This window comes from Dermochelys coriacea, chromosome 1, assembly GCF_009764565.3.
Source record: "Dermochelys coriacea isolate rDerCor1 chromosome 1, rDerCor1.pri.v4, whole genome shotgun sequence".
Classification (NCBI taxonomy): Eukaryota; Metazoa; Chordata; order Testudines; family Dermochelyidae; genus Dermochelys; species Dermochelys coriacea.
The window spans coordinates 154918232-154944375 of NC_050068.2; the positions used below are offsets into that span (position 1 = coordinate 154918232).

General features: G+C 41.2%; 1 protein-coding gene across 2 annotated transcripts in view; it reads right to left on the reverse strand.

Moving 5' to 3' along the window:
• The window catches only part of LOC119843511 (amine oxidase [flavin-containing] B-like), an 82286-nt gene that overhangs the window by 43424 nt on the left and 12718 nt on the right, over positions 1 to 26144 (reverse strand). For both annotated transcript variants that reach the window (XM_038372879.2, XM_038372873.2), the window contains exons 2-3: positions 4376 to 4470; positions 3741 to 3878 (exon numbers count right to left, since the gene is read on the reverse strand). In XM_038372879.2, the coding sequence (XP_038228807.1) occupies positions 3741 to 3878; positions 4376 to 4470 (233 nt within the window). The remainder of the gene's footprint in view (positions 1 to 3740; positions 3879 to 4375; positions 4471 to 26144) is intronic.

Consider the following 26144-nt stretch of genomic DNA (forward strand, 5'->3'; position numbering starts at 1 on the left):
AATATTGTGATGTTGGTGAGTACATCTGGAAATTCATTTCAGGTGAGAATGGGAAAGATAAGGACACAGACATGACCAAGTGCAGCTGGTGTGAGATGCATTGGTGCAAGGGTAGACTGTTCTTTCTACATGAAAGAAGCACATTTTTAAATTCAAAGTTGGAGGATCATTACTTTCAAACACATAAAACATTTCTATACACAGATTTTATGTAGCACAGCCTCCTAATTCCAGTCATTACACTTAGCAAAACAATTTTTATTTTGTACATGATAAAAAAATTGCAGATCTGGGTTTTAAACATCAAATCTTCCTGATCATATGGGCATCGATAATGGGATTAGACCAAGTTTGAGATACAATATTAGTTAAATAAATAGGCAGATCTGTTGATAATTTGATCCTGACAAATGGTAAACCCACACCCATATTTCAATACATTTGTTTAAAGGGACACTTAAATGGTTTAGGTCCCATATTTGATATAAATTAACAGTGATGTAATCAGGTGGCAAATATTATCTGGATTAAAAATATCTTTTCTGTTTGTTTAAAAAAATCCAACAACTGACCACCAGTAGGACACAACAGCCAATATTTTGGTAAGGCAAATAAAACCTTTGGACAAAATTTTCTTGAATTTATATTTAGGCTCCTAAATAAAAATGGTTTGATTTTAAGAAGTGCTTAACACCCACAACTCAGGTTAATGGGATCTGCATGCACTTAGAACCTTTGAAAATCCAGTTATTTAAACAGCTAAATAAAAATCATGTATTTAGGAGCCTAACATTAGGCATGCATGTTTGAAAATTTTGGCCTACACTGCTTTTGCTGGCTTTTTGCAGCAGTTAAACTAACAAACACTAGTCCCAGAGGTGTAATTATTTTTCTCAGTATGTCAATATAATGTCCTTTAGAAGACTAGTGAAGAGAGAGGTCACTTTTCACCAAAACAAAATATGCAGGGCAAGAATTATTATTTTCAAACTTCTATAGTATCATAAGCAATGCAAAAGCAAAGTGGAAAAAAAAATCCTGCGGTAGAACTGGGCACTTAAAAAAAGATTAAAGAGAAATAAACACAGAGCCCAAACTAGATGGCAAAGCCTAATGAGGAGGGACTCGCTCAGAGATAAACAAGACCCAGTCTTTTAGTTTTGTAGTACAAAGGAAGACCCATACATTATTCAAATTTACAAAAAGCCTCTGAAATGAATTAAATTGACTTTAAAAGGCTTGATTTTGCTCTTGGGTACATGTAAAGGCAGTAGCTAATTTTAAAACATGCACAGGGATCCTTGCTACAATACTGGAAAGGGAATCGAAAAAGTTAGATTTCTTCCATTTCTCAAGGAACACATCTTCCAGAATTTGAGTAGATTTTGCCTGCACTACAAAGTTTGGGTTAGTATTTGGATCTGAACCCACTTAGAGCTGACAGACTTTTGGACACTTTGAATTTTTGGAGTTCAGCTTACAGGATAGAACTTCAATCAAAAGTTTTAATATCACCTAGATTCCAGCGTGCAGAAAAGTATATTTTCCATTTGTCATCATCTAGACTGGCCTCCAATGCTTTCATTGCTTCTGGAATAATGCAGGGAAAAGCTTTGGGAGGTTGTATGGTAAAAGACAAGAGTGTCTTAGGCACTGTATAAATAAGAACCAAGAAATCCAATTGCAGGAAGCCAAGATTATGAAAAAGATTTAGCTGCACCAGAGAAGCTACTAGCCAGTGCATGTGCTTTCTGTCTCACGTACAGGATCCAACCTATTTAATTGTTATAAGGTTTCTATTTATGATACACTGTGACAAATGGTATTATTTTTATGAGTATGATGCATGTCTCTGTGTGTGTTTATGATGGGTTACTTGCTATGGAGTTAGATCAAGAGGAGTTGTTACAGAAACTGAGCAGAAGATGTACAACAATGGTCTAAATAAGTAACATCCCAGCAAAAAGTCAAACACAACAGCCAGGTTCAAAGCTTTGAAGAGGCAACTTCTCTGCCGAACCCTGGAAACACAGCTGTTACGCCATGGCTGAGAACAGAGAAATCAAAAGGAACACTACCACATTAGAAAACCTCAAAGACCTTAGAAAAAAGAGGGGGTCTGGGTGAGCTCCAAGGGACTTCCCAGAGTGTTAGTGAAAAGATGACAGGCTGGTAATCACAGAGACAGAGGGAGGTGAGCTGCAAGGGCAAAGGGGGACCCTCCAAACTAAACAACGACCAACGATCAAGTCAGGCAAGAGTTACACATTTTGACTTTGATTCATTTTCTTGATCCAACGTGCCTAAATACCATACTCCTGTTTTCTAATTAATAATGGCTTGTTTTGAAAAGGTCATCCTGTGTCACCGAAAATATCTGCTGGTTGCATACCTCCAAAGGAGGGAAAGTCTCCCACAGGGTTCCAAGCTACTTTGGATCTGCTGAAAAAGCCACAGTGAAACACAGAGGTGCTGAAGCCACAGACCCAATCTCAAAGTAGCAGAATCACAGGGCCCTTCCTTGAGAAAAGTGGAAGCCCAGGGCCTATCACCAAGAGAGAGACACTTCCAGAAAAACTCTTTAAAGACCAGAGGCAGGTGCTGCCCTGTGGATCTGTGACAATAATATTATAACAATATTCTCCCATTGCTGGATAAATATAGAGGTGAATGGAAAAAATAATCATGGTGAAATCAAAACATTTACTTTTAAAGAAAAAAATATTTAACCCAATACAGCATTTGATATCTCATCAATTTTATTCTTCTTATAATATAAAAGATTCATTATAGTACATTCTGTCCTATGGTCTCATAGATGCTAGTTCAGCAGTAACAACTGTTCAGTGTCAGCATAAGAAGCTGCATCACTGGCTTTGAGAAGAGGCTTATTTTTCATAAGAATCAAGCAGGAAAAACAGTTGAGAAAAATCTGTGAGAGTGCAGATCTTTTGTTGCAGTTACTGCTTAAGTCCCTTGAATTTTTGTTTACACTTAGATTAAGCATCAGAAATCTTTTGGGTCAGAGCATAAACAAGGACTCAGAAAATCTGTGCTTTTACCAGATCTGCCACACAGATATCTTGTTTCAGATCTTGGACAAGTCATTTGGGACCTGGTTGCACAAGCTTTTGAGCACCCTCAAGTCCCAGGGCACTCAGCACCTCATGAGATCAAAGCATTACCTACTCTGTATTATAGTTCCCCCATTGGTAAAATTGGCCTAATATTTGACTTGTAAAGTTAATTCTTAGTCCAAAATTTTCTGAAGTGGCCACTGTCTTAGTTGTGACATCTTGGGCCTGATTTTCATGAGTGCTGAGCATCCACAGCTTCTACTAACTTCAGCTGCAGTTGTGAGCGTTCAGCACTTCTGAAAGTCAGGCCCCAGGGAGCCCAAGCAGTGCACAAAAAAAAAAAAAAAAAAAAAAAAAAAAAAAAAAAAGAGTCACCTGGAGTCAGTGATCACTGTCAAAAAAGTTGACTTTAGAGTTTGACGCATTTAGAGATTTTTTAATTGAAGGCACAATATGTAAGCACAAATCGTTACATTAAAACTTCAAAAGTGGGTTAATTAGCCAGACATGTTTATAGTACTTTGCTACCAATTTTTTTTTAAGAGGCAATACAGGACATAATACTTCTAAACTGGTGACATCCCCACAGAAATAAAAAAAAGCAACTAATAACAATCTACACCGATCAACGTTGGTGCGGTTTAGAGATGCATTCTACCTTACCTTGACATGGTGAATAAGATGTTCTACTTCATTCACTTTATACGTCTCTATTCCTAGCTCCTTAGACAACCGCAGGATGCGATTTTGTGTTGGCCCCACGTATGCTCCTCCAAGGTCCACATACTGGACTTGCTTATTCTGGTTTCCCAAAGAAAAAAAAAGAAGAAAGATAAGCCCTTTGCAATCAATCATGAGATAAACAATGTAATCCAGAGGAACTATTTATGTTAATTGAGTATTTGAGGCCAGATTCACCACCCTCCACCCCTGCCCAGGAAAAAACCTGCAAGAGGAAGCCACAGAGGTGAAAACTCTACATTGGTTCTCTTTAGAGACATATCTCCAGAGCATCTCTCCAAGGGGAGATTTTGCTATATACATAATCATCTTTTCCTTCCATGCGGAACAGGTGGGAGGGGAGGTGTGATAACCCCAGAACCTGCAAATATTCTGGAAAATTCTGTGTCGCCACAGACACCCTATACTTTTTCTCACCCCTGGTTCTGCACTGTCAAGGACTTCCCTACATGCTACTGCCCTGGAATTCTACCCTCATGAGGGGTTCTTCAGTATGCAGGAAGCCTTGCTCAAATAATCAGTGCAATAATTTAGAAACTACGTGTGGGGATAATTACCCTTGCAGTGAAAGTTCTTCCTCCAACTCTGTCACGGGCTTCCAACACCACAACACTCAGACCTGACTCAGTCAGCAATTTGGCTGCTGACAGACCTAAAGGAAAAATGAGAAACAACACTGAACAACTCCACACTGTGGATTCTGTATCCTGCGTGGCTTCTAGACAGTCAGTAGTCAGCACCCCCAGACATTTAGTAAGAGGTATCATGAATTTTGACTATAAAGAGCTTGGGGGGGGGGAGAATCCCAAAAGGCAACTAAAGGTGAATATAAAACAAGACAGTGGTCACATTTTCACATGTTCCAAACACCTTCAGCTCCCAGTGGCTTCAACTGGGGCAGAGTGAGCTTAGCCCTTCTGAAAGGCAGCCCTAGCTGGGTGAAAATGAGAGAGGCAGTCATTTTGTTGTACACGGAACACACATACATGTGCAGTTCTTTGCAGGGAGGGGAAGCATTTTATTCTCTAATTCTGTTCTTTAATTTCTGAAAGTGTCTTTTTTTTTTTAAACCCGCCAGGTAAAATAGATGGAGTCAAGTTTATACAGGCCTAGTATCAGAGGGGCAGACGTGTTAGTCTGTATCCACAAAAACAACTAGGTGTCTGGTGCCAGACACCTTGTTGTTTTTACTGTCTAAAGATCCTTCTGGAAACAAACAGATTGGCGCTCTGAAAAATGCAGTGTCCATCATAACGGACCATTATTAAATCTGCCAAAGCAAGAATCAATGATATTATTAATCATTTATATTACAATAGCACCCAAAGGCTCCAATTAGGAATGGGGCTTAATCTGCTTATCATGCTGATGTACTGTCAGTATTGTCTGTTGTTGTCTTCTGCTCTCTCCCCAGCTACTTGTTGCATCCACCCTGTTGTCTCTCATCTCATACATAGATTCTAAGCTCTTTGGGGCAGGAATCATCTTTTTGTCATGTGTCTGTACAGCACCTAGCACAACACGGCCCAAATCCATGATGGGAGCTGCTAGATGACACTGTAATAAATAATAATTATACCTAGCTCTTATATATCACTTTACATTAATAGATTTCAAAGCACTTTACAAATGAAGGTAAATATAATTACCCAGATTTTATTAATAATGATAATGCTGAATAAAGAGACAATCCTTTGCCCAGAGAACTTAGAACCTAAATGATACACATACAGCCAAAGGGTTGGGGACAATGATATAGCTTCGAAATAAATTAACATAGTGATGACCTGCATCATTTTGTTAGCTACATTTTGGAGGGATGGGAGAAAGCTATTTTAAAAAAGAGTTGCAATAGGGAAAACATACAAATGGTAACCATGTTTCTGGACCAAATTCAGAATTATACCTTTTGTGTGGACTCAGAGGTTATTTTTTAAACTACTATGAACAGAGTAAGCAAGTATTGACTCCATAAAGCAAAGTCCAGGAAAAAAGCTCTTATGTGGTATGAAATCTTGTTAGCTGTTCAGAACTGTACACATTTCAGCACAGTTGCTGGTTTACCTGTCATTTTTTCTTGGATTGCAAACAAAACGCAATCCCTTTAACTTTGCCTAAGATTTTAGAGTTTAGACAAACAGATCAACATAAAGGAATGTGTCTAAAAATATGACTAATGCCCTTATTGTTCAGATTTCTTCTGCAGGATATTTTGTATCAAAATGGTATTTTTTCCAGAGATATTTCTACACACTCATTGTTATGTAAGGAACAGTGCAGATTTCACCTAAGAAAAAAAAGCACCAGCTATCTTTTGTCACCAGTTCAGAGAACAATAATTTAGTGCAGCTTCCATTACAGACTTGCTTACTTCAAAAGAAAAGAGAGTTTTTCTACATCCAATTCACATAATGAAAAAGACATACTGAGTGCTGCCATGGCAATGCAGTAGCCTTAACTCTGATTCCTCCATGAGGATCAATACCTAGAAAATTAATACAGACAATAAAGAAGCAAAGAGGACAGGTCTTATCTGAAGCCTCAGACTGAGGATACAGTTATGCTCAGAACAGGTTTAACAAGGCAAAAGCAGCAAGCCTTCAGAAGTTACTATGGCAACCTGATACCAAAATGCATCCACTTGAAGATACTGGGATGAGATTTCAGAGTAGCAGCCATGTTAGTCTGTATTCGCAAAAAGAAAAGGAGTACTTGTGGCACCTTAGAGACTAACAAATTTATTAGAGCATAAGCTTTCGTGAGCGACAGCTCACTTCATCGGATGCAAATGCATCCGATGAAGTGAGCTGTCGCTCACGAAAGCTTATGCTCTAATAAATTTGTTAGTCTCTAAGGTGCCACAAGTACTCCTTTTCTTTTTGGGATGAGATTGTCTTCTAAGGGCTTTTATACTGTGAGTTCAAGCTATAGAAATTGTTTCTCCATCAGACAGTAATTTGCATTCAAGTGACTGTTTTACTGTTTCTCTTCAATCATAACAATTATTTCATATAAAATCCAAGCTTATTTCATTCCTTTTTGTTGTTGTTTGTGTACCTGCTGAACATTCTGGAACAGAGCTTTAAATAATAGAACTTTCCCGCCAACATCCTCCTCCCAGCTACCTTAAAATAAGACAAATAAGACTGACAAGTGAGACAACAAAAGCTGTGATCTTTTGTCAGTTGTTCAAAACAGAGATAGGCTCAGACTTTGTCCAATGCAGAATCCAAACTCAGATCTGATTCAAATTTTTCCACTGCCCCCCACTCTGTATTCTGAGATAAAAAGAAGCCCCAGAGCCAAGCACACCTGAAATTTGGGGTGTTCTAAAGTGAATCCAAATTTTAGAGCTCAGACCCAACTTTATCCAGAGCCAGTATACATTTCATTAGGATTGTAAAACTCTTTCAATTTTAAACCTTAGTATTCCTATGAGAATTGTATTGCAAAACACAGGATAAGTTGAACCTCCAGTACTTTCTAAATATATTTACGGCATTTCCATATAGTTTCTGTGTATTGAGGAAAGCCTGTTGTTGTTCCTTGGATTGTTAAAGCTGCATACAACAGGTCAGTCATGACTTTCCTTCTCCCTCAAACTAAGCTCAACAACTCTGCAGCATACCTAAGTCTCCAATACTACCATTGTCTATGAAGGAGTAAATGGAGCATTTTTAAGAATCTCTCTTCAGGTTCATTTACCTCTTTCTGCAGAAAATCCCATGGAAATGGGTTCCTGGGGGAAGCAAAAAAAAAAATCTTCCTACAGGGACACTGACAAATAATTTGAAGAGGGGTCAACATGCATACATTCTTCCCCCACAGACCAAACAGTGGATTATCTCTTCAGATCCTGAGGATTATCAGGAAATCCACAGGAAAACAAGGCTACCTGCATGGAGCCCTTGTGTCCATCATCATCAGCTCTTCGGCTACCAAGATTTCATTTGCCATAGCAGCCCACAAGATGGGGGTGTTCTGAAACATGGAGGAGGAGCATGGATTCTATTTTAAGCTTGTTGATGGCCCCCATTGTCATATTATCTGAGCATGGCACAAGCTGTAATGTATTTATCCTCACAAATCCCTTGTGAGGTAAGGAAGTGTTAGTATCTCCATCGGTAAGACGGGGAACTGAAGCTCACAGAGCCTAAGTGCCTAGCCCATAGTCACAGAGCAGAAACTTGAACCCCTGTCTCCAGAGTCCCAGACTACTGCCTTAACCACTTGCCCATCCTTCTTCTCTGATACTGGACAGACCTTTGAGGACCCCTCAGTCCTTCCCTTGGCTCTCCTCTTCTTCCAACAGCACAAGAATTTCAGGAATATGATAATCTCCTTCCATTCCTTCTAGTAATATCCATACCACAAGTTTTTAATGTGAGAGTTGTTTTTTTCAACAATCAATTCTTCCAGGTAAGTGTGTTTTCTGGAATCAGTAATCTTTTTATGGCGTGAAGGCTTATATACACACACACACACACACACACACACACACACATATATATATATATATATATATATATATATATATATATATATATACACATACACACACACACAAAACAGTAGAACCTAGAGGCCACACCCAAGATCAGGGCCCTGTTTTGCTAGGCACTACACACAGACAAGCCCTCCCCTGAAGATTTTACAATCTAAACAGACAAAAAGATGAAGGATTATTATCCCCATGTCATAGATGGGGAAGTAAGGCAAAAAAAGATTAAGTGATTTGCCCTTCACCATGCAAAGTGTGCCTATTAGAGGTGGCAACAGAAGCCACATTTCTCAAATTCCAGTCCAATACCTTAGCCACAAGATCATCTTTCCCTTCTGTCTCTCACACTGTCTTCTAAAGATTTAGCATTTTTATGGTCACTAATTAATAGGAACACAGGAACTGCAAGACTGGATCATACCAGTGGTCCATCTAATCCACTGTTCTGTCTCTGACCGTGGCCAGTACAAGATGCTTCAGAGAAGAACCTTGCAAACAGACAGATGTAGGATAATCTGGCTCCCACATTAGGTCTCACCCTGGTTTCTAATATTTAGCATTCCTGATCTATCTTCTTTATATGTTTCTTTATATTATCATGTCCTCTCATCAGTCTCCTTTCTAAGGTAAACAATCTCTAATGTCTGTAACTTGAAAATTATCCACAAATTCCTCAGTTTTAATTCTTCTAGGACCTAAGTATTGCCGCCCCTGCCTCCTGACATGGGGGCTGGGGGGAAATCTGCAGCAAGAAGCCAGCCAGAGATTCCAGCCAGTAGGAGCAGAAACAGCCAAAGCAGGACTCTCTGGAACTCTGGACATTTGGAGAACTTTCTACAGTTATGACTGGACTTTCTCTGTCCTTACTCCAACCCTCGCCCAAAGTCTCTTCAGTTCAGCTTCACTCCACACATGCCCCTCTTTCCTTCTTGTCCCCTCACTCCTTTCCATTTAATGTCCCCTCTTCTTTCCCTTTAGCTGACCCAGTCCTAAGTAACCCCCACCCCTAAAAGAGGAACTAGCATGTCATTTGCTGCCACCACAGAGTTTACTCTGCTTGTATGTTCTACCCCTTCCCCCACCTTGTGTTCTGTCTTGTCTATTTAGATTTGAAGCTCTTTGGGGCAGGAACTGTCTGCTACTCTGAGTTTGTACAGTGCCTCGCACAATGAGATCCTGTTCTTGGTTGACCCTCAAGCACAACTGCAATAAACATGATTAATAAATAATAACCATAATAACTGGAGAAAGAATGAATGCCAGTCAATCAGATGTTCTAACTGCCTCATAAATAGCAGCCAAAGGTAATAAACATCAAATGCATCTTTAACAACTTCCCAGGCCAATCTAAAATGGCATGTTGAGGGTGAGGAAACTGCGCTAGTCATGTACTATTCCCTGAAATCACTGGGAGCTCATCATACATAGATGCATAAATCTCTGCAGTTGGATCTCCCTAGATCTTTTCCTCCCTTAAATAAAAAAAGAAGAAGTATGGATTTTAATGAATAAACAGCAAAGATTACAATTGGGGGGGAAAAAAATCTAGGAATCCAGCAAAGAAAACCCTGACAGTTTTCACACTGCATCCAAGGGCTAGCCCCGGTACTGTACACACAAACATGTATTGATAACAGTAAAACCAAAAACCCATCATAATGTTTGTAAAGGTAAATTGAGGAAATCCCCTCAAAGGAGCTAGTGCTTTCAAATAGCTCACCCCAGATACCACTCCCACTGATGCACAGGCTAGGGTTCTAATGGTGAAGATGGTAACATCAGTGCAGCAGAGCTACTCTATTTACCGCTGATCTCTGGGCAGGGGAACAAGCTTGTTGTGTATTTGGTTGTCGTGGTAATAGCACCTTGTTGTTGCTATGGCAACTGAGTTAGATTATTAGGGGATAGCCCAGCCAGTTTTGGCTGGTTTGGTTAGTTCAGTGCCTGGAAAATAAATGACTGCTTTCATGGCTCACAGCTCTCTGTGTCTCAAGTGATTTCTTCCTAAAACTGCTGCCCCTAAGGATACAACAAAGTAGCAACGAGGGTGGGATCCCTGTGCTGCCCCAGCAACAGAAGGAAGTAGAAGTCAAGGTAGAAAAAAACCCCACCAAAATCTTTTAGCTATTGGAAGGGGGTGAGAACGGGCTTGTTGGCACTGACTGTGAAACCTGAAACTAAAAACATGGCTACACTTACAGGGCCACTGGAACCTTTTGAAGAGAAAATAGTGCAGTGGCATGTGTATACTGAGCATTTTGAGCTTTTTGTTATTGCAAATGACATTACAGCAGAGAAGAAGGTGCGAATATTCTTAACTGTTGTGGGGGCTAAAACCTACTCCCTGCTACGCAGCTTACTACACCTGTTAAGCCTGAGACCAAATCTTACAGTGACATTGTGGAAATCCTGGGGTCCCATTTTTCCCCAAGACCACTGGTAATTGCTGAAAGATATAGGTTCCACAAAAGAGACCAAAAAGAAGATGAAACAGTTGTACAATTTGTAGCAACTTTAAAAAGGCTAGCAGAACACTGTGAATTTAAGGAGATGTTAAATGATGCCCTGCGTGACAGGTTAGTGTGTGGCCTGTACAGTGAAGCTATACGGAAGCACCTATTGACAGAGGCTCAGCTTACCTTACAGAAGGCTGTTGATATTGCAGTCTCCATGGAAAGTTCATGTCACAGTTAGCCGCACTGCTAAAACCACTTCACAAACTCCTTGGGTACAACAAGACCTGGAAGTGGACTGAAGCCTGTAATGTTGCATTTAACAAAGCTAAATATGCACTGCTAAATTCTGAAATTCTAACACACTTTGATCCATCCTTACCCCTACAATTGGCCTGTGATGCCTCCCCTTATGGAGTGGCTGCAGTCGTATCACATATTATGCCTTCGGGAGAAGAGAGACCTATTGCTTTTGCTTCACGCACTCTAAGCAAAGCAGAAACTAACTATGCCCAAAACGAATGTGAGGCATTGGGAATCATTTTTGGAATTCCGAAGTTTCATCAGTACCTGTTTGGGTGGAAGTTTACTCTTCTTACAGACCATCGACCTCTGACATCAATTTTTGGACCCTACACAGGCATTCCCCCATTAGCTGCTAGTTGTATGCAACGTTGGGCATTGTTACTTTCTGCGCACACATATGAAATCAAATATCGGAAATCCACTCTGCACGGCAATGCAGATGGTCTCTCAAGGTTGCCTTTGCCAGTCAAATATCAAGATACTGCCCAAAAGGAAATCTTCTCCTTTGAACACGTAGAGAATTCACCCATCACTGCTACTCAGATGAAGGCAACTCGCATTGACCCAGTATTGTCCCAAGTTATGGACCTGGTGATACATGGAAAATCTCGACGAACCTCTCCGGTCTCACCTGACCTTGTTACCTACAAGTCCAGGAGGACGGAGTTATTGATCCAATCTGGTTGTTTGTTGTGGGGGGAGACGTGTCATTATCCCACCACCACTGAGATCACAGATGTTAGAACAGCTACATTCTGGTCACTGTGGAATACTGCGCATGAAGGAAATTGCATGAAGCTATTTTTGGTGGCCTGGATTGGACAGTGCTATTGAAGAGAAAGCAAGAGCCTGTATGTCATGCCAGGGTGTCAGGAATGCACCCCAGTGGCGCCCCTACACCCATGGGACTGGCCTGAAAACCCATGGCAACATATTCATGTTGACCTCGCTGGCCCCCTTGAAGGAAGCATGTTCTTGGTGGTGGTAGATGCCCATTCTAAATGGCCAGAAGTCTCTATAATGCAGTCCACTACTGCAGAGACTACTATCCAAAAACTACAGGGACTCTTTAATCATTTCAGTCTGCCAGAACAACTTGTGAGCGACAACGGACCGCAGTTTATCTCTCAGGAGTTTCAAAATTTTATGAAGGCAAATGGGATACACCACATCACTTTGGCACCATATCATCCATCCACCAATGGATTAGCTGAAAGATTTGTGCAGACAATGAAACAAGCTTTGACATCAGCAAGGGGACAACACTCCATTCAAAAGCATCTGGATACCTTCTTACTTTCCTAAAGAAACACACCTCATGCAACAACCAAGGCATCCCTAAGGCCTTTCTAATGATGGGATGACAGCTGCGCACTTGCTTTGATCTTCTGAACCCACGATCATCGCTCAAACAGGACCCGTTTCCTACACAGTCCGGACTGCAGAGATTTTCACCTGGCAGCGACATGTAGATCAGGTGTTGCCAGATCATGCCAGTCCTCAGGACACGTCTTCAGTTGAGTTGTCTGACTTCACCTCTTCTGGTGTGACACCGAATCAAGAATCACCTGTTCCAGAATGTTCTCCTCCATTACTGCCAGCGGCTGAGATATGCCTTTGCCTGGAACAAGCTGATACCACCTCCTCACCCGTTCGCACTACAAACCCTGAGCCTGTTGTCAGGCCTGCGCCCCACGGTACTTTCGGGTGCAACAACACCAGAAGTTTGCCATAATCCACCTAGAGACAGAAGACCTCCTCAATGGCTGGATCTTTATCTAAGACAAATCCACGGTTATGGGGAAAAATAATCCGCAGAGGTTAGCCAGGAATGGAGGCAGTGTACCCTCCTTCTCTAGTTTAGTGTTTGTTTTATTTAGGGGATGTTCTGATTAAGGGGGGAGGAATATGTTGTGTATTTGGTTGTCATGGTAATAGCACCTTGTTGTTGCTATGGCAACTGACTCTGATTATTAGGGGATAGCCCAGCCAGTTTTGGCTGGTTTGGTTAGTTCAGTGTGGAAAATAAATGGATGCTTTCATGGCTCACAGCTCTCTGTGTCTCAAGTGATTTCTTCCTAAAACTGCTGCCCCCAAGAAAACAACAAAGCTGGCTGAAGAAAATTACAGCTCCCCACATGACACGTCTTCCCTGAGCTACCCCACGGAGCCTATACCTAATCTCCATGATCTACCTCAGTATAGCTTAAAACAAATAAAAAACAGTTCAACGTATCGTACAACAAAAAGTGAGGAGGTCTGGCTTTCTCTTCCTCTCCCCTCTCTCTGTTGTGAGAGGAAAATAGTTGATCTGGACATATCTTAGGGTCCAAGACTAGAGAAGCCTCTCACTGAAATACTTTCAAGTAAAACAAATATAATTACAAGAATTGAATATCTGCTGCTTAATCCAGTCATGATAAAGAACTACAATAATTAGAGGATTATCGCTACAATCTCAGGCAACACACCTGTGAGAATTCTATTTCATAATTCTCTTAAACTTTAAAATGGAAAACTACAGGTAATGCCTCCTTTATTATGTTCAACTTTACCCACATCATTTCACTTCTCTTTATTTTGTTATGCAATGCATTTGCCAGGCAACTACACAAGGAAAAACAAGTTTGATTATGTTAGAACCGTTACCACTTGTTGGAGAAGGAACGAGGAATAAAATCAGTCTACTTGAAACTAAGAAACATCTGCCACGTTACCTGTGGATTCTTCCTTCATTCTCAAACTATTTCTAATCTACTATGTGCTAGGATGTGAGATAACAGATTCTGATTTACACTGGAGGCTGCTGACAGAATAGCCAGAATTAAATCAGTACTGAAAAAAACAAATACTTTGAGGCTCAGAATTTCAAGTGCGCTCCATGCCAGTAAACAAACTCAGTATGAGCCTTTACCAAAAAACACACTTAGAAAGTGGCATGACAAACTCAGTCTACTGGACCTGTACATCCTTTCAAGAGTAGGAGAGAATTTGAGTAATGTAACTGAAAACTTCACAAAACTGGGGGGAGGGAGAGTGGAGAAATGGCATAATGAATGCATCTCCTTCATACAATTACTGGTTAAATCCAGGGAGATTAACTGAGATGGCTAAGGAAAGTAGAGAGGCATTGCCTACCCCAAGTATTAAAAAAATCACAAGTCAAGCTCCACTAAACCACAAGACTCACTTAAAAGCATGAGATTTTAAAATAATACATTTGGGGCTCTTTTTGTTCGCCTTGTGATTTCTGAGCTGTAGCAGTCACATTTTCAAGTTATTTTCCACAAGTCAGGAGGGCTAGAAATTTACTTTCTCTTTTCAAATAAAAGCTGACATTCCCACAAAATCAACCGACTTCAAGAGCTGAAGCTTTTAGAAAAAAACCCAAATATGAGACTTATCATAAAATTAGAAGTTGTCAACATTGCTGGGGAGAGGGAGGAGGGCAAGCGGGGAAAGAAACTGCAATGAGGACTACACTTCCTCGCCACAATAGTGACTATCTATAATCTCTGATGCTCTACTTCTCAGTCTAGAGCTAACAGCAGACAACAGAGTCAATAAATGCAATATGAATACATTAATTTGATTAAAATTGAAGTTACAGAGCATAATGCAATACAGCTATCTTAACACTTCAGAATAACTTCTAAGGAGAATCGATGTATTTTTAGTTGAGACAATTACAATATTCTATGGAAAGCACAGAGGGAAAGAAAGAGAACATACCCCAAAGAGGCGAAATGGGGGTGGTGGGAAAAACAGTCATGGCTCCATGAATCAGGGGAACCAACCCCCTGTGCCAATTTCACAGGCTACAAAAACTAGCTCTGTTAATGGACAATATGGTAGCTTTTGTTCAGACCTCGTTACTCTAAAATTAAAATACAAAGCCTGTCTGGTTACACTTTTGGCTCCCTGACCTACTTTTTAGCACTTTCTTTAAAACACCCTCCAAGTTTAATCTCAGAAGCATGATATATGGTGCAGCTGACTACAATATTGAAAGCAACAGACCTTAGGGCAGAGAAGTGGAGAGGACACACATCTTTTATTCATAGCTAAGCAGCATACAGTCCTTGCTTACAGAAAGCAAATACTCACCAGTAACCACACACCACACAACAGAACCACTAACCCAGGAACCTATCTTTGCAACAAAGCCCATTGCCAACTGTGTCCACATATCTATTCAGGGGACACTATCATAGGGCCTAATCACATCAGCCACAATATCAGAGGCTCGTTCACCTGCACATCTACCAATGTGATATATGCCATCATGTGCCAGCAATGCCCCTCTGCCATGTACATTGGTCAAACTGGACAGTCTCTACATAAAAGAATAAATGGACACAAATCAGACGTCAAGAATTATAACATTCAAAAACCAGTTGGAGAACACTTCAATCTCTCTGGTCACTCGATTACAGACCTAAAAGTGGCAATACTTCAACAAAAAAACTTCAGAAAGACTCCAATGAGAGACTGCTGCATTGGAATTAATTTGCAAACTGGATACAATTAACTTAGGCTTGAATAGGGACTGGGAGTGGATGGGTCATTACACAAAGTAAAACTATTTCCCCATGTTTATCCCCCTCCCACAGTTCCTCAGACGTTCTTGTCTACTGCTGGAAATGGCCCACCTTGATTATCTCTACAAAAGGTCCCCCCTCCCCCCCTCTGGTAATAGCTCCCTTAAGTGATCACTCTAGTTACAGTGTGTATGGTAACACCCATTGTTTCATGTTCTCTATGTATATAAATCTCCCCACTATATTTTCCACTGAATGCATCCGATGAAGTGAGCTGTAGCTCACGAAAGCTTATGCTCAATTAAATTTGTTTGTCTCTAAGTTGCCACAAGTACTCTTTTTCTTTTAGCTACACAGCAATTTCCCATGTTTTGTTTTTCTTTGCAATCTCCTACATCGTCTTTATTGCATTACTGTGCTAGAAACTGGTATTTAATAACATTGTTTTTCTGTTGCTGACTGCTCTAATGAACACAATCTGATTACCACTCAGCAACTGAGGGATTAAACCTAGCACTGACCACCTTTACCTCTGTGCTTGCTCACTGTTAGTCAACAGAAATGTTTTCATGGAAATAATGGCTTGTGACACCAGCACTGGGAAGATCATATATTCGTTTTTAAAGCCCTAACCTTGGCCCAGTTTCAATTTGATGGGAGAGGGGGGTTATGCAGGCATTTTTTAATTTTTATTGACTTTACTGAAAGGTTGAGGTTTTTTGCTCTTTCAAAGAAGATTACAAGTGTGCATTACTTTTTCAGTAGACACACTGTGATCTGTACACAAGCAACAGCGATGGAGGAGAGTTAACTGGCTGAAAATCGGTTCACATGACAGTGATGTTGCTAAGGCAAATGAAGACATAATAGATAGTCCCACCTTTTACCCCTGAAGAGAGAGGCTTGCATCTTGGGGACATTTCAACATCCAAGTTGCTCCTGCATTTCTAGGTGACAGTATTGCTCAAAAGTGCAATCATGAGGTAACTCTCAGCCAGGATGCTATTAAGAACTTCTATGATGTGCTACAGCATGGCCTGGATACTATGAGGCTGAGAAGCCATGAACTATCTGATGCCATTTATTGAACTAACACATACATAATACAAAAAGAAAAGGAGTACTTGTGGCACCTTAGAGACTAACAAATTTATTAGAGCATAAGCTTTCGTGAGCTACAGCTCACTTCATCGGATGCATTTGGTGGAAAAAACAGAGGAGAGATTTATATACACACACACAGAGAACATGAAACAATGGGTTTATCATACACACTGTAAGGAGAGTGATCACTTAAGATAAGCCATCACCCACAGCAGGGGGGGGAAAGGAGGAAAACCTTCCATGGTGACAAGCAGGTAGGCTAATTCCAGCAGTTAACAAGAATATCAGAGGAACAGTGGGGGGTGGGGTGGGGGGGAGAAATACCATGGGGAAATAGTTTTACTTTGTGTAATGACTCATCCATTCCCAGTCTCTATTCAAGCCTAAGTTAATTGTATCCAGTTTGCAAATTAATTCCAATTCAGCAGTCTCTCGTTGGAGTCTGTTTTTGAAGCTTTTTTGTTGAAGTATAGCCACTCTTAGGTCTGTGATCGAGTGACCAGAGAGATTGAAGTGTTCTCCAACTGGTTTTTGAATGTTATAATTCTTGACGTCTGATTTGTGTCCATTCATTCTTTTACGTAGAGACTGTCCAGTTTGGCCAATGTACATGGCAGAGGGGCATTGCTGGCACATGATGGCATATATCACATTGGTAGATGCGCAGGTGAACAAGCCTCTGATAGTGTGGCTGATGTGATTAGGCCCTATGATGGTATCCCCTGAATAGATATGTGGACAGAGTTGGCAACGGGCTTTGTTGCAAGGATAGGTTCCTGGGTTAGTGGTTCTGTTGTGTGGTGTGTGGTTGCTGGTGAGTATTTGCTTCAGATTGGGGGGCTGTCTGTAAGCAAGGACTGGTCTATCTCCCAAGATCTGAGAGAGCGATGGCTCGTCCTTCAGGATTGGTTGTAGATCCTTGATGATGCGTTGGAGAGGTTTTAGTTGGGGGCTGAAGGTGGACAGTCTCTACGTAAAAGAATGAATGGACACAAATCAGACGTCAAGAATTATAACATTCAAAAACCAGTTGGAGAACACTTCAATCTCTCTGGTCACTCGATCACAGACCTAAGAGTGGCTATACTTCAACAAAAAAGCTTCAAAAACAGACTCCAACGAGAGACTGCTGAATTGGAATTAATTTGCAAACTGGATACAATTAACTTAGGCTTGAATAGAGACTGGGAATGGATGAGTCATTACACAAAGTAAAACTATTTCCCCATGGTATTTCTCCCCCCACCCCAGCCCCCACCGTTCCTCTGATATTCTTGTTAACTGCTGGAATTAGCCTACCTGCTTGTCACCATGGAAGGTTTTCCTCCTTTCCCCCCCTGCTGTGGGTGATGGCTTATCTTAAGTGATCACTCTCCTTACAGTGTGTATGATAAACCCATTGTTTCATGTTCTCTGTGTGTGTGTGTGTATATAAATCTCTCCTCTGTTTTTTCCACCAAATGCATCCGATGAAGTGAGCTGTAGCTCACGAAAGCTTATGCTCTAATAAATTTGTTAGTCTCTAAGGTGCCACAAGTACTCCTTTTCTTTTTGCGAATACAGACTAACACGGCTGCTACTCTGAAATCATACATAATACATAAGCTTTCAGGAAGAGGACAGTCCTTTTACCATGCCATCTTATATGGTTCAATTAAATAAAAGAGGGCCATGTTAGCTTGTTAGCCTTAATTCTTCAGGAAATCTGCATTATATTAAATACCTTAGAGGTTAGCGGTTAGATTTAATAATTTTATTAAGATGATGTTAAAATAAAAAGAAAACAGTACAGAGTTTAAGCGTAGAAGTTTCTGGTTAGCAGGGAATAACAAAGATTATCAAGGGGTGCAAAGTTCAGTTTAGGATCTGGTGGTGTAACGAATACATAATCTGCAATATCCCCGATTGGGGGTAAAAGGTTAACGGGTCAAAGAACAGACATTGAGATATGAGGGTACATTGTTCATATAATGGCTATGTTCAGGTGTGGAGTATAATGAGTGGATACGATGATAAGGATGGATTTACGCTCATTTGGTGAGATTTAATGTTCAGTGAGTTTATGGTTCCAGTTCATATGGTCCAATGGAAAAAGTCTCTCAGTCCCTTTCTCATAGTTGATGCACAATGTCGCTCCGGCTCACATCTCCTGGTACTGGTGGCCGGTGATGTGTTCGATGTAGATGTCCCTGAACCATCAGATAGTGTCCGAGACCATGAGGCGCCGCATGAGCTGTGCATAGCATTGACCGATCCCACAGGTCCACAGCACACACTCATTGCAAGGGTCCCAGGCGTCCAGGGCTCCGACGATCAGGGCATCCATCTGCACCTCGTAGCCCTTCACTCTCAGAGTGTCGGCCAGGGGGGCATATTTTTCCAGCTTACGAGCTTGGGCTTCGCGGAAGGCCGGGGTCCTGTTCTCAAAGGAGACCTTGATGTCAACAAGGATGATCTTTTTCTGGGCCTCGTTGATGACTACCATGTCAGGTCGCAACTGGTTGTCAGTACCGGGGATGGCGCAGTTCACGGCAACCTCCCGCAGATGCGGTGCGATGGCTTTCACCAGGCAGTTACTACAGTCAGACTCACCCAAGAAAATGTTAGGGCAGACAAACTTCTCTGCAGGAAATAGCTTTGTAAAAGTAGAGCAATACTTTTGATCGCTATAGTACATGCATTGAATGCAGTTTTGAATACCATTAAGATGAATATCACTGTGTAACAGCATGAGCGCTTCCAAGAAGTGACAATTTCAGAAACTCTAAGGTGCGTAGACTGTCAATATGCTTGTTTGTTTAAGATATTTGTACAGGGATAAATAATTTCTTCCTGGGATATGCAAGCGCAATTTGTTTTTTGCTGACATTTCAGACTAGTGCATATACTGAGTCTGCTCCATAGCAGGCCTGATCCTATAACCCTTCCATTGACCTCAATGGGAGTACTTTTGTGAGTTAATATTGCTTAACATGAGACAGGGTTATAGAATCTGGCCCATAGTTATCAATGGCCTTTCTCCTAGTACAATACTTTTTATGCAAGTCATATACTGCACAGACTGCAGTATTGAAAAAAAAAGATAAGAGCTGTCATTGAACTCATTCCAGTTGAATTTGTTCCAAGCACGGTATCTGCTAGGTAATATGGAACCTGGACAGTTTTAAGCACAGCTATGGTATCTTAGGCCATAATCCTGCAAATTGTGGTGTGCAAGCAGTTTACTACACCTGTGAGGAGCTCCATTAACTTCAGTGAGTCTATACATGATGCAACCGTGCACACATGTGCAGATCAGGGCCTTAGGGTACAGTTTCTTTTATATGCTTACATGCGTACAATTTCCTTCAAAATCAAGGCGGTGGTAGCTGAGGGCAGAACTGGACCATCTAGTTACTCCGGGAGTACCCTATAGTGGAATAAAGGCTTCCTATTGGTTCCATTATGTTTTCTATTTTCAGGTGCAAATTTTCAATTGCTAAAACTGGGCCTTCAAGGCTTCAGGAGAATATTTTTATTTTCAGTTTTTTCAAACACAATCAGTTGTAGGTTTTACTGGGGTAAAAAAAAAAAAAGAAAAATGAAAAAAAAAAATTTTGTGAATGCTCTCTATTTAGATCTCATGAACAGAGCCCCAAGAATCTATTGGGGAAACAAGATACATTTGTATTAGAAGTAGTAGTAGAGCCTGAGGGCTCCAACCAGGACCCTGTTTTGCTAGAAACCCTACAAGCACCTATTTAAAAAAGAGAGACAATCCCTCCTCCTAATAGCTCACAATCTAAGTTGCATCAGAACAGAACAGGTGGATGAAACAAACAAATGAGAGGGTGGAGGGAAGAGAAGTGGCAGATGAGGTGTCAGTAAAGCAAGCATATTTTAGCAATGAGCATTACATAAGACCGGCCATACTGGGTCAGACCAAAGGTCTATCTAGCCCAGTATCCTGTCTTCCAACAGCGGCCAATACCAGGTGCCCCAGAGGGAATGAACAGAACAGGTAATCATCCAGTGATCCATTCCCTGTCACCCATTCCCAGCTTCTGGCAAACAGAGGCTACGGACACCATCCCTGCCCATCCTGGCTAATAGCCATTGATGGACCTGTCCTCCATTAATTTATCTAGTTCTTTTTTGAACCCAGTTATAGTCTTCGCCTTCACAACATCCTCTGCCAAGGAGTTCCACAGGCATGTGCTAGCATTAGTCGTAGCTTCCCACCTGCCATGTCATTGTCAGATGGTAGTTTTCTGAAGGCATCACCTATGAGATTAATTTTAAAGAGGGATTTAAAGATAGATAAAGTTACGGTTTGATTAATTTTGTTGGTGAGTTTTCCCCACTCTCACACAGGATCATGGGGAAAGACATGGAGGTGTTTTGGGTGGGGAATGCATTTATACAATTAAACAAGTGATTACTTCAGAAGAGGAGAGGTTTTTGATGTAGAAGTGGGGATGAGTTGCTCCCAAGCTGAGAAAGGGCTGTGCGTCTTAAAACTGATTATTCCAAAAACAGACCTGTCAGCCAGCGAAGCTCAGGTGGAGCCCCCTGGATAAAAGATGGAATCAAACCTGTTACAGCATAGTTTGCATCAATTTGGTATTGGTGTGCAAGAAGAAGGGAGTAGATAGGATGTAGCAGGAGAAGCAACTAACAGAAACATGTAAACCAACACTATTTATACACCTTTCCCGCTTCATTTACATCCAATATGTACCATAACCCACTGATTAAGTCACCAGTTAAATTGGACTCATTTTGTAAAGCAGAATAAACTAACAATGTTCAAAAGAGGTATCTTGCTTCAATATTTAATGTGTTCCAACCAGCTACCTACCCCAAACCAAACATAACATATGGTTTTTATGCAAGCTATGTAGTCAGAATGTACAGCATGAACTGGCTGTTTGATCAGCTGTTACAGTGTGTAGTGGACTAAACAGACTGCATTCAATGTTTGATCTCAATGGTCTAAACAGTATATAAAGAGCATCTGGCTGACAAGGAGGTTACAAAGACATCTTTTTTTTTTCTCTCTCCCAACTGAATTACAAGATAGGAGCTAAACAACATAACGGAAGAAGTTTGTCTAGCAGAGGAAGAAATACATTATTTGTACGATGAGCAGAAGGGTTCGAGTTGGTTAAAACTTATCAGAACTTTTTGCCCGATTATAAGAACATGAATCATCAAATAGCAATCAATCATTCTCACAACTAACAATAGTGGAGAAATACCAAGAGCCTCTACAGGGCCAGATTCTCCACTCCATTGCCTTGCACCTCATGGAATTGTTATACTGTGCAAAGTGGGTGTAAAGTATTCCCTCATCAGAATGTTCGCTTTTTCCAGCCACTTTGCCCAAGTATTAAGTATCACACGTGGCAAAAGGCAGGGGAGAATCAGGCATCAAAAGTATTCACCAAAGTTGTACCTTGTGACAGGGCCGTGGGCCCTCCACTCCTGACATCCTGAACAAATGGCTCTGACGCCTCCGGTTTGTAACCACTGGTGTGTATTTGTGTTATTACCAACCACCACTCTCTTAAAGTCCCATGCAGCAATTCTATTACGGTCTCATACAATCATCATCCCCTTTTGCCAGAAAGAAGAGTGGAAAGAGAGCCCTCCGTACAAAGATCTTCCTTTACCCTTGCCTTTTTCACTCCTTTTTTCCTCCCTGAGCCCTTCCTTCCAGTGTTCTTATAAAATCACTTGCCTGTTAATGGGATAATTAGCCCATTAACTTCCTAACTCCAGTCTGTCCTAGTAATCAGGCACACCCCTGATTACTTAGGCCTTTTCTGTGAGGTGTGTGTGGGATGGGAATGACCTGGACAGGACCTAATTGGTGCTAAAAGTGACCAGACTGCTGGCTCAAGCTCCATCTCTCAGCACTCCATCACATCTGTTTTTCAAATCAGGTGGCTGAGGTAGACAGGATCAATAAGTTGCCCAAAGCCACAGAGGCAAGCAGTGTCCAGCTATGATTAGAAAATCAGGAATTGCTGTCCCCCATTTCTGAGCTCAAACTACTAGATCGCACCCCTCCTCTCAAGAAGAGAGCTGGGGGTCAAATGCACTGCAGGTTTCTTAAGCCCTTTGCTGCTGGCCTCTACTGCAGCCTCTATGGATACATTTCAAGTACATAAAAGGTTGTTACAAGGAGGAAGGAGAAAAATTGTTCTTCTTAACCTCTGAGAATAGGAGAAGCAGCAATGGGCTTAAATTGCAGCAAGGGCAGTTTAGGTTGGACATTAGGAAAAATGTCCTGTCGGGGTGGTTAAGCACTGGAATAAATTGTCTAGGGAGGTTGTGGAATCTCCATCATTGGGAATTTTGAAGAGCAGGTTGGACAAACATTTGTCAGAGATGGTCTACATAATACTTAGTCCTGCCTTGAGTGCAGGGGACTGGACTCTCGAGGTCCCTTCCAACTCTTTGATTCTATGATTTCTATGATCTACAGTCCAAGTGGAGATGCAATTCTCACATGGGTAGACATACTTATGCTAGCTTTAATCTTACAAGCATGGGTAACAACAATAGTGAAGACAAGGCAGCATGGGTTTCAACACAGGCTAGCTGACTGAATACAAGCCCATTGGGTACCTTGGGAATGTACTCAAGTTGCTGACTCGCACCACCATGTCATCACTGCTACAGTTACCTGTGCTTTCTAGATCAAAGCTAAACACCAGTATGCTTACCCGTGCTACAGTCACACCTTTACTTGCAGCGCAGACATACCCTAAGAAGCAACATCCTTATATATGCCAAAGTTGAAGGTCAGAACATCAAAGGTGTGGGTAGCCACATGTACCAGTTACAAATAGTAACTAGATAATGATGAAGTGGTTTGTCATCCTTTGCCTCTATTTCACCAGTGATAACATGTCTGTTTCTTTACAATGATCCTTCATTGCTTCAGAAATTACAGAAGTTACTTTTCTGGTTACTCAGCTAGATTTCAGGTTCTGGATAACCAAGTACTATTGAGGCCATGTCTTTTTTTTCCTGCCCTTCAGTGCATTCTGTGCCAGACAGTCATGATACAATTTTGTTGAGCAAACACAATTTTTGCAGGGATTACACACTAACGTTATTATCAAGCAAGCTGTCTGAACTGACATCACAAAAAAGGCTTGTACTGCCTTTGTGAAGATATATAGGACTACCTGAGCTGTCTTGCCAAATGTTTTCAATTTGTCAAAAGAGCCACATCCTATGTCTACACTGCAGCCTCCTTCAAGCACAGCTACATTAGTCAGGGATGGGAAGAAATGGGATCCCCAACCGATATAGCTGTGCCAGCAGAAGCCCCTAGGGCACTCGCAGCTAAATTAGCAAAGCTGTTCTTTTACCAGTGTACTCTGTCTCGCTTGTGGGGGGTAGTTTTACTATACCATTACAAAGCACAGCTTTGCCAGTATAGCTGCATCCACACTAGGAGCGCTGTGCTGGTATCATATAATAGCATTCTTATACCAGTAAAGCACTCCTAATCTAGATGTGGGCTAAGAGATTAAGGCATCAAAATTCCAGTGAATAAGATTTGGGCCCTAACTCCCTTAGGCTCCTTTAAAAATCTCAACTATAACTTCTAGACATTAGGATGTCTTTACAAGTGGCCCAGCTAAATCTGCTACGTTCCACTGAGCCACGTGCAGAATTCCCACACAAATGCTTCAAAACTGGGGCAAAATGGTCTGTGAGCACTAGAGTACAAAAATTTGGACAATTTATTTAAAAGAATCCTTAATGTTCACAGTTTAAATCACAAAGGTCTAAATCCTTCAGTCCTTACTCAACAATCCCATTGGCCTCAGGGTTATTTGGCTTTTTATCGGTTTTGCACAAAAGTCTACATCACATGAAAATCCACTTTACACCACAGGAAGTACAATACACTATATGATCAGTTTAACAGCACAGCTAGATCATTATCAGCACACACTGCACATCCTCCCTGCCCATACACTGACAATACGAATATCTTAACTGTGTGCTTGTGAGTGCACCAGGATACATTCTGTGTAAAGTAAATTTGAAGGAAATTTTTCACATAGTGTCAACAGTTCTGGGGTTAACTACACCTCAGACCTTCCATGGTCTGCTCAAAGGTGCCCGTTTAAGTCTCAGGCCTCCAGACTTCACCTCTCTATGGGCAGGTACCTGCATTCCTCTCCCTCCATACCAGAATTTTAGGGTTGCAGTCCCTGTGTGATTCACTGTGGGTATCCCACTGAGATCTGACCTGAGTCCAGTGCCTGCAGTTCTGCCCCCACCTCCAACACCCAGGGGCTATGACAGAGTTACCAGTGACCAGCTAGCTTTTAAAAAGCACAAAACATATTTTGGACAAAACCATTACGATAACATAATAAACAGTATACACAAATGTTAAGCCTATCAGGTGTCACCCATCTTCCACAGGGAGACCCTGGCAAGTTTCTGAAGTCCTTTAACCCCCTCCAACTGGGTTTTACCCTCCTTGTTAAAGTTTCATGTCAATTTGTGGATCAAATGAAGACCCATCTTGGAATCAGCTGGGGCTGACACTTTATAAACTTTTGGGCCTTTGTTCCCCAGGCTCTTAAAACAGGTAAAACCAGTCAATGCCCCTTTCCCCAGGGGTAAAACTTCAAAGGCTGGGTATCTGCATAATCAGCAATGGGACTTTTCATTAGTCACCCCCTATTTATTCCAGATTCCACAGGAAACCCATCTGGTGAACCAGGAAAACAAAGATGTGTATAATGCTTACTGATACAAGAGTCTATGAATATTGCATGTGCCCCTAGTGTCTGGCACATCTCAAAATAATAGTCTTTGAAGTTTCCATGCTTCCAATGTCTCACATCTGTCATGCCCACTTTTAAGTTCTGTAACATTACTGAGTAATGGTTTTGTACACAACATGGAATTTTGCCATTAAAATCAAAGTTCAGTACAGTAACTACTATAAAACTATGATGAAATACTAGGACAAATGTATTCTTATAACTCAGGGAACCGGCAGCAAGGACAATACCACTACCTTATCTTTAAGCAACAGAAATATTAAACTACAGCTATCAGCTTTACTAAAACAGAACCAAACCATGACAATGGGAATTTGACCAATACCACCCAGCTTAACTAAACTCTGATAGTTTTATAAGAAACTTTGACGTTATGATGAAACCACTCGTAAATCCTAAGCCAGATATGATGAACACAGGCTTAGCTTTGAGACTAATGTAAAAAACTTTGTAAATATTGTCTGTATGCTATTTGCCAGGTGTTGTATGCTGTCTGGTTGGGAAAGGTTACCAAGCTCCTTCCAGGAACTAAAATCAGTGGAGGAGAGGAGTAATTACTGCAGACCATAGGACAGGTAGCCAACTCCAAAGAAATACTAGCCCCTGGGATGAAC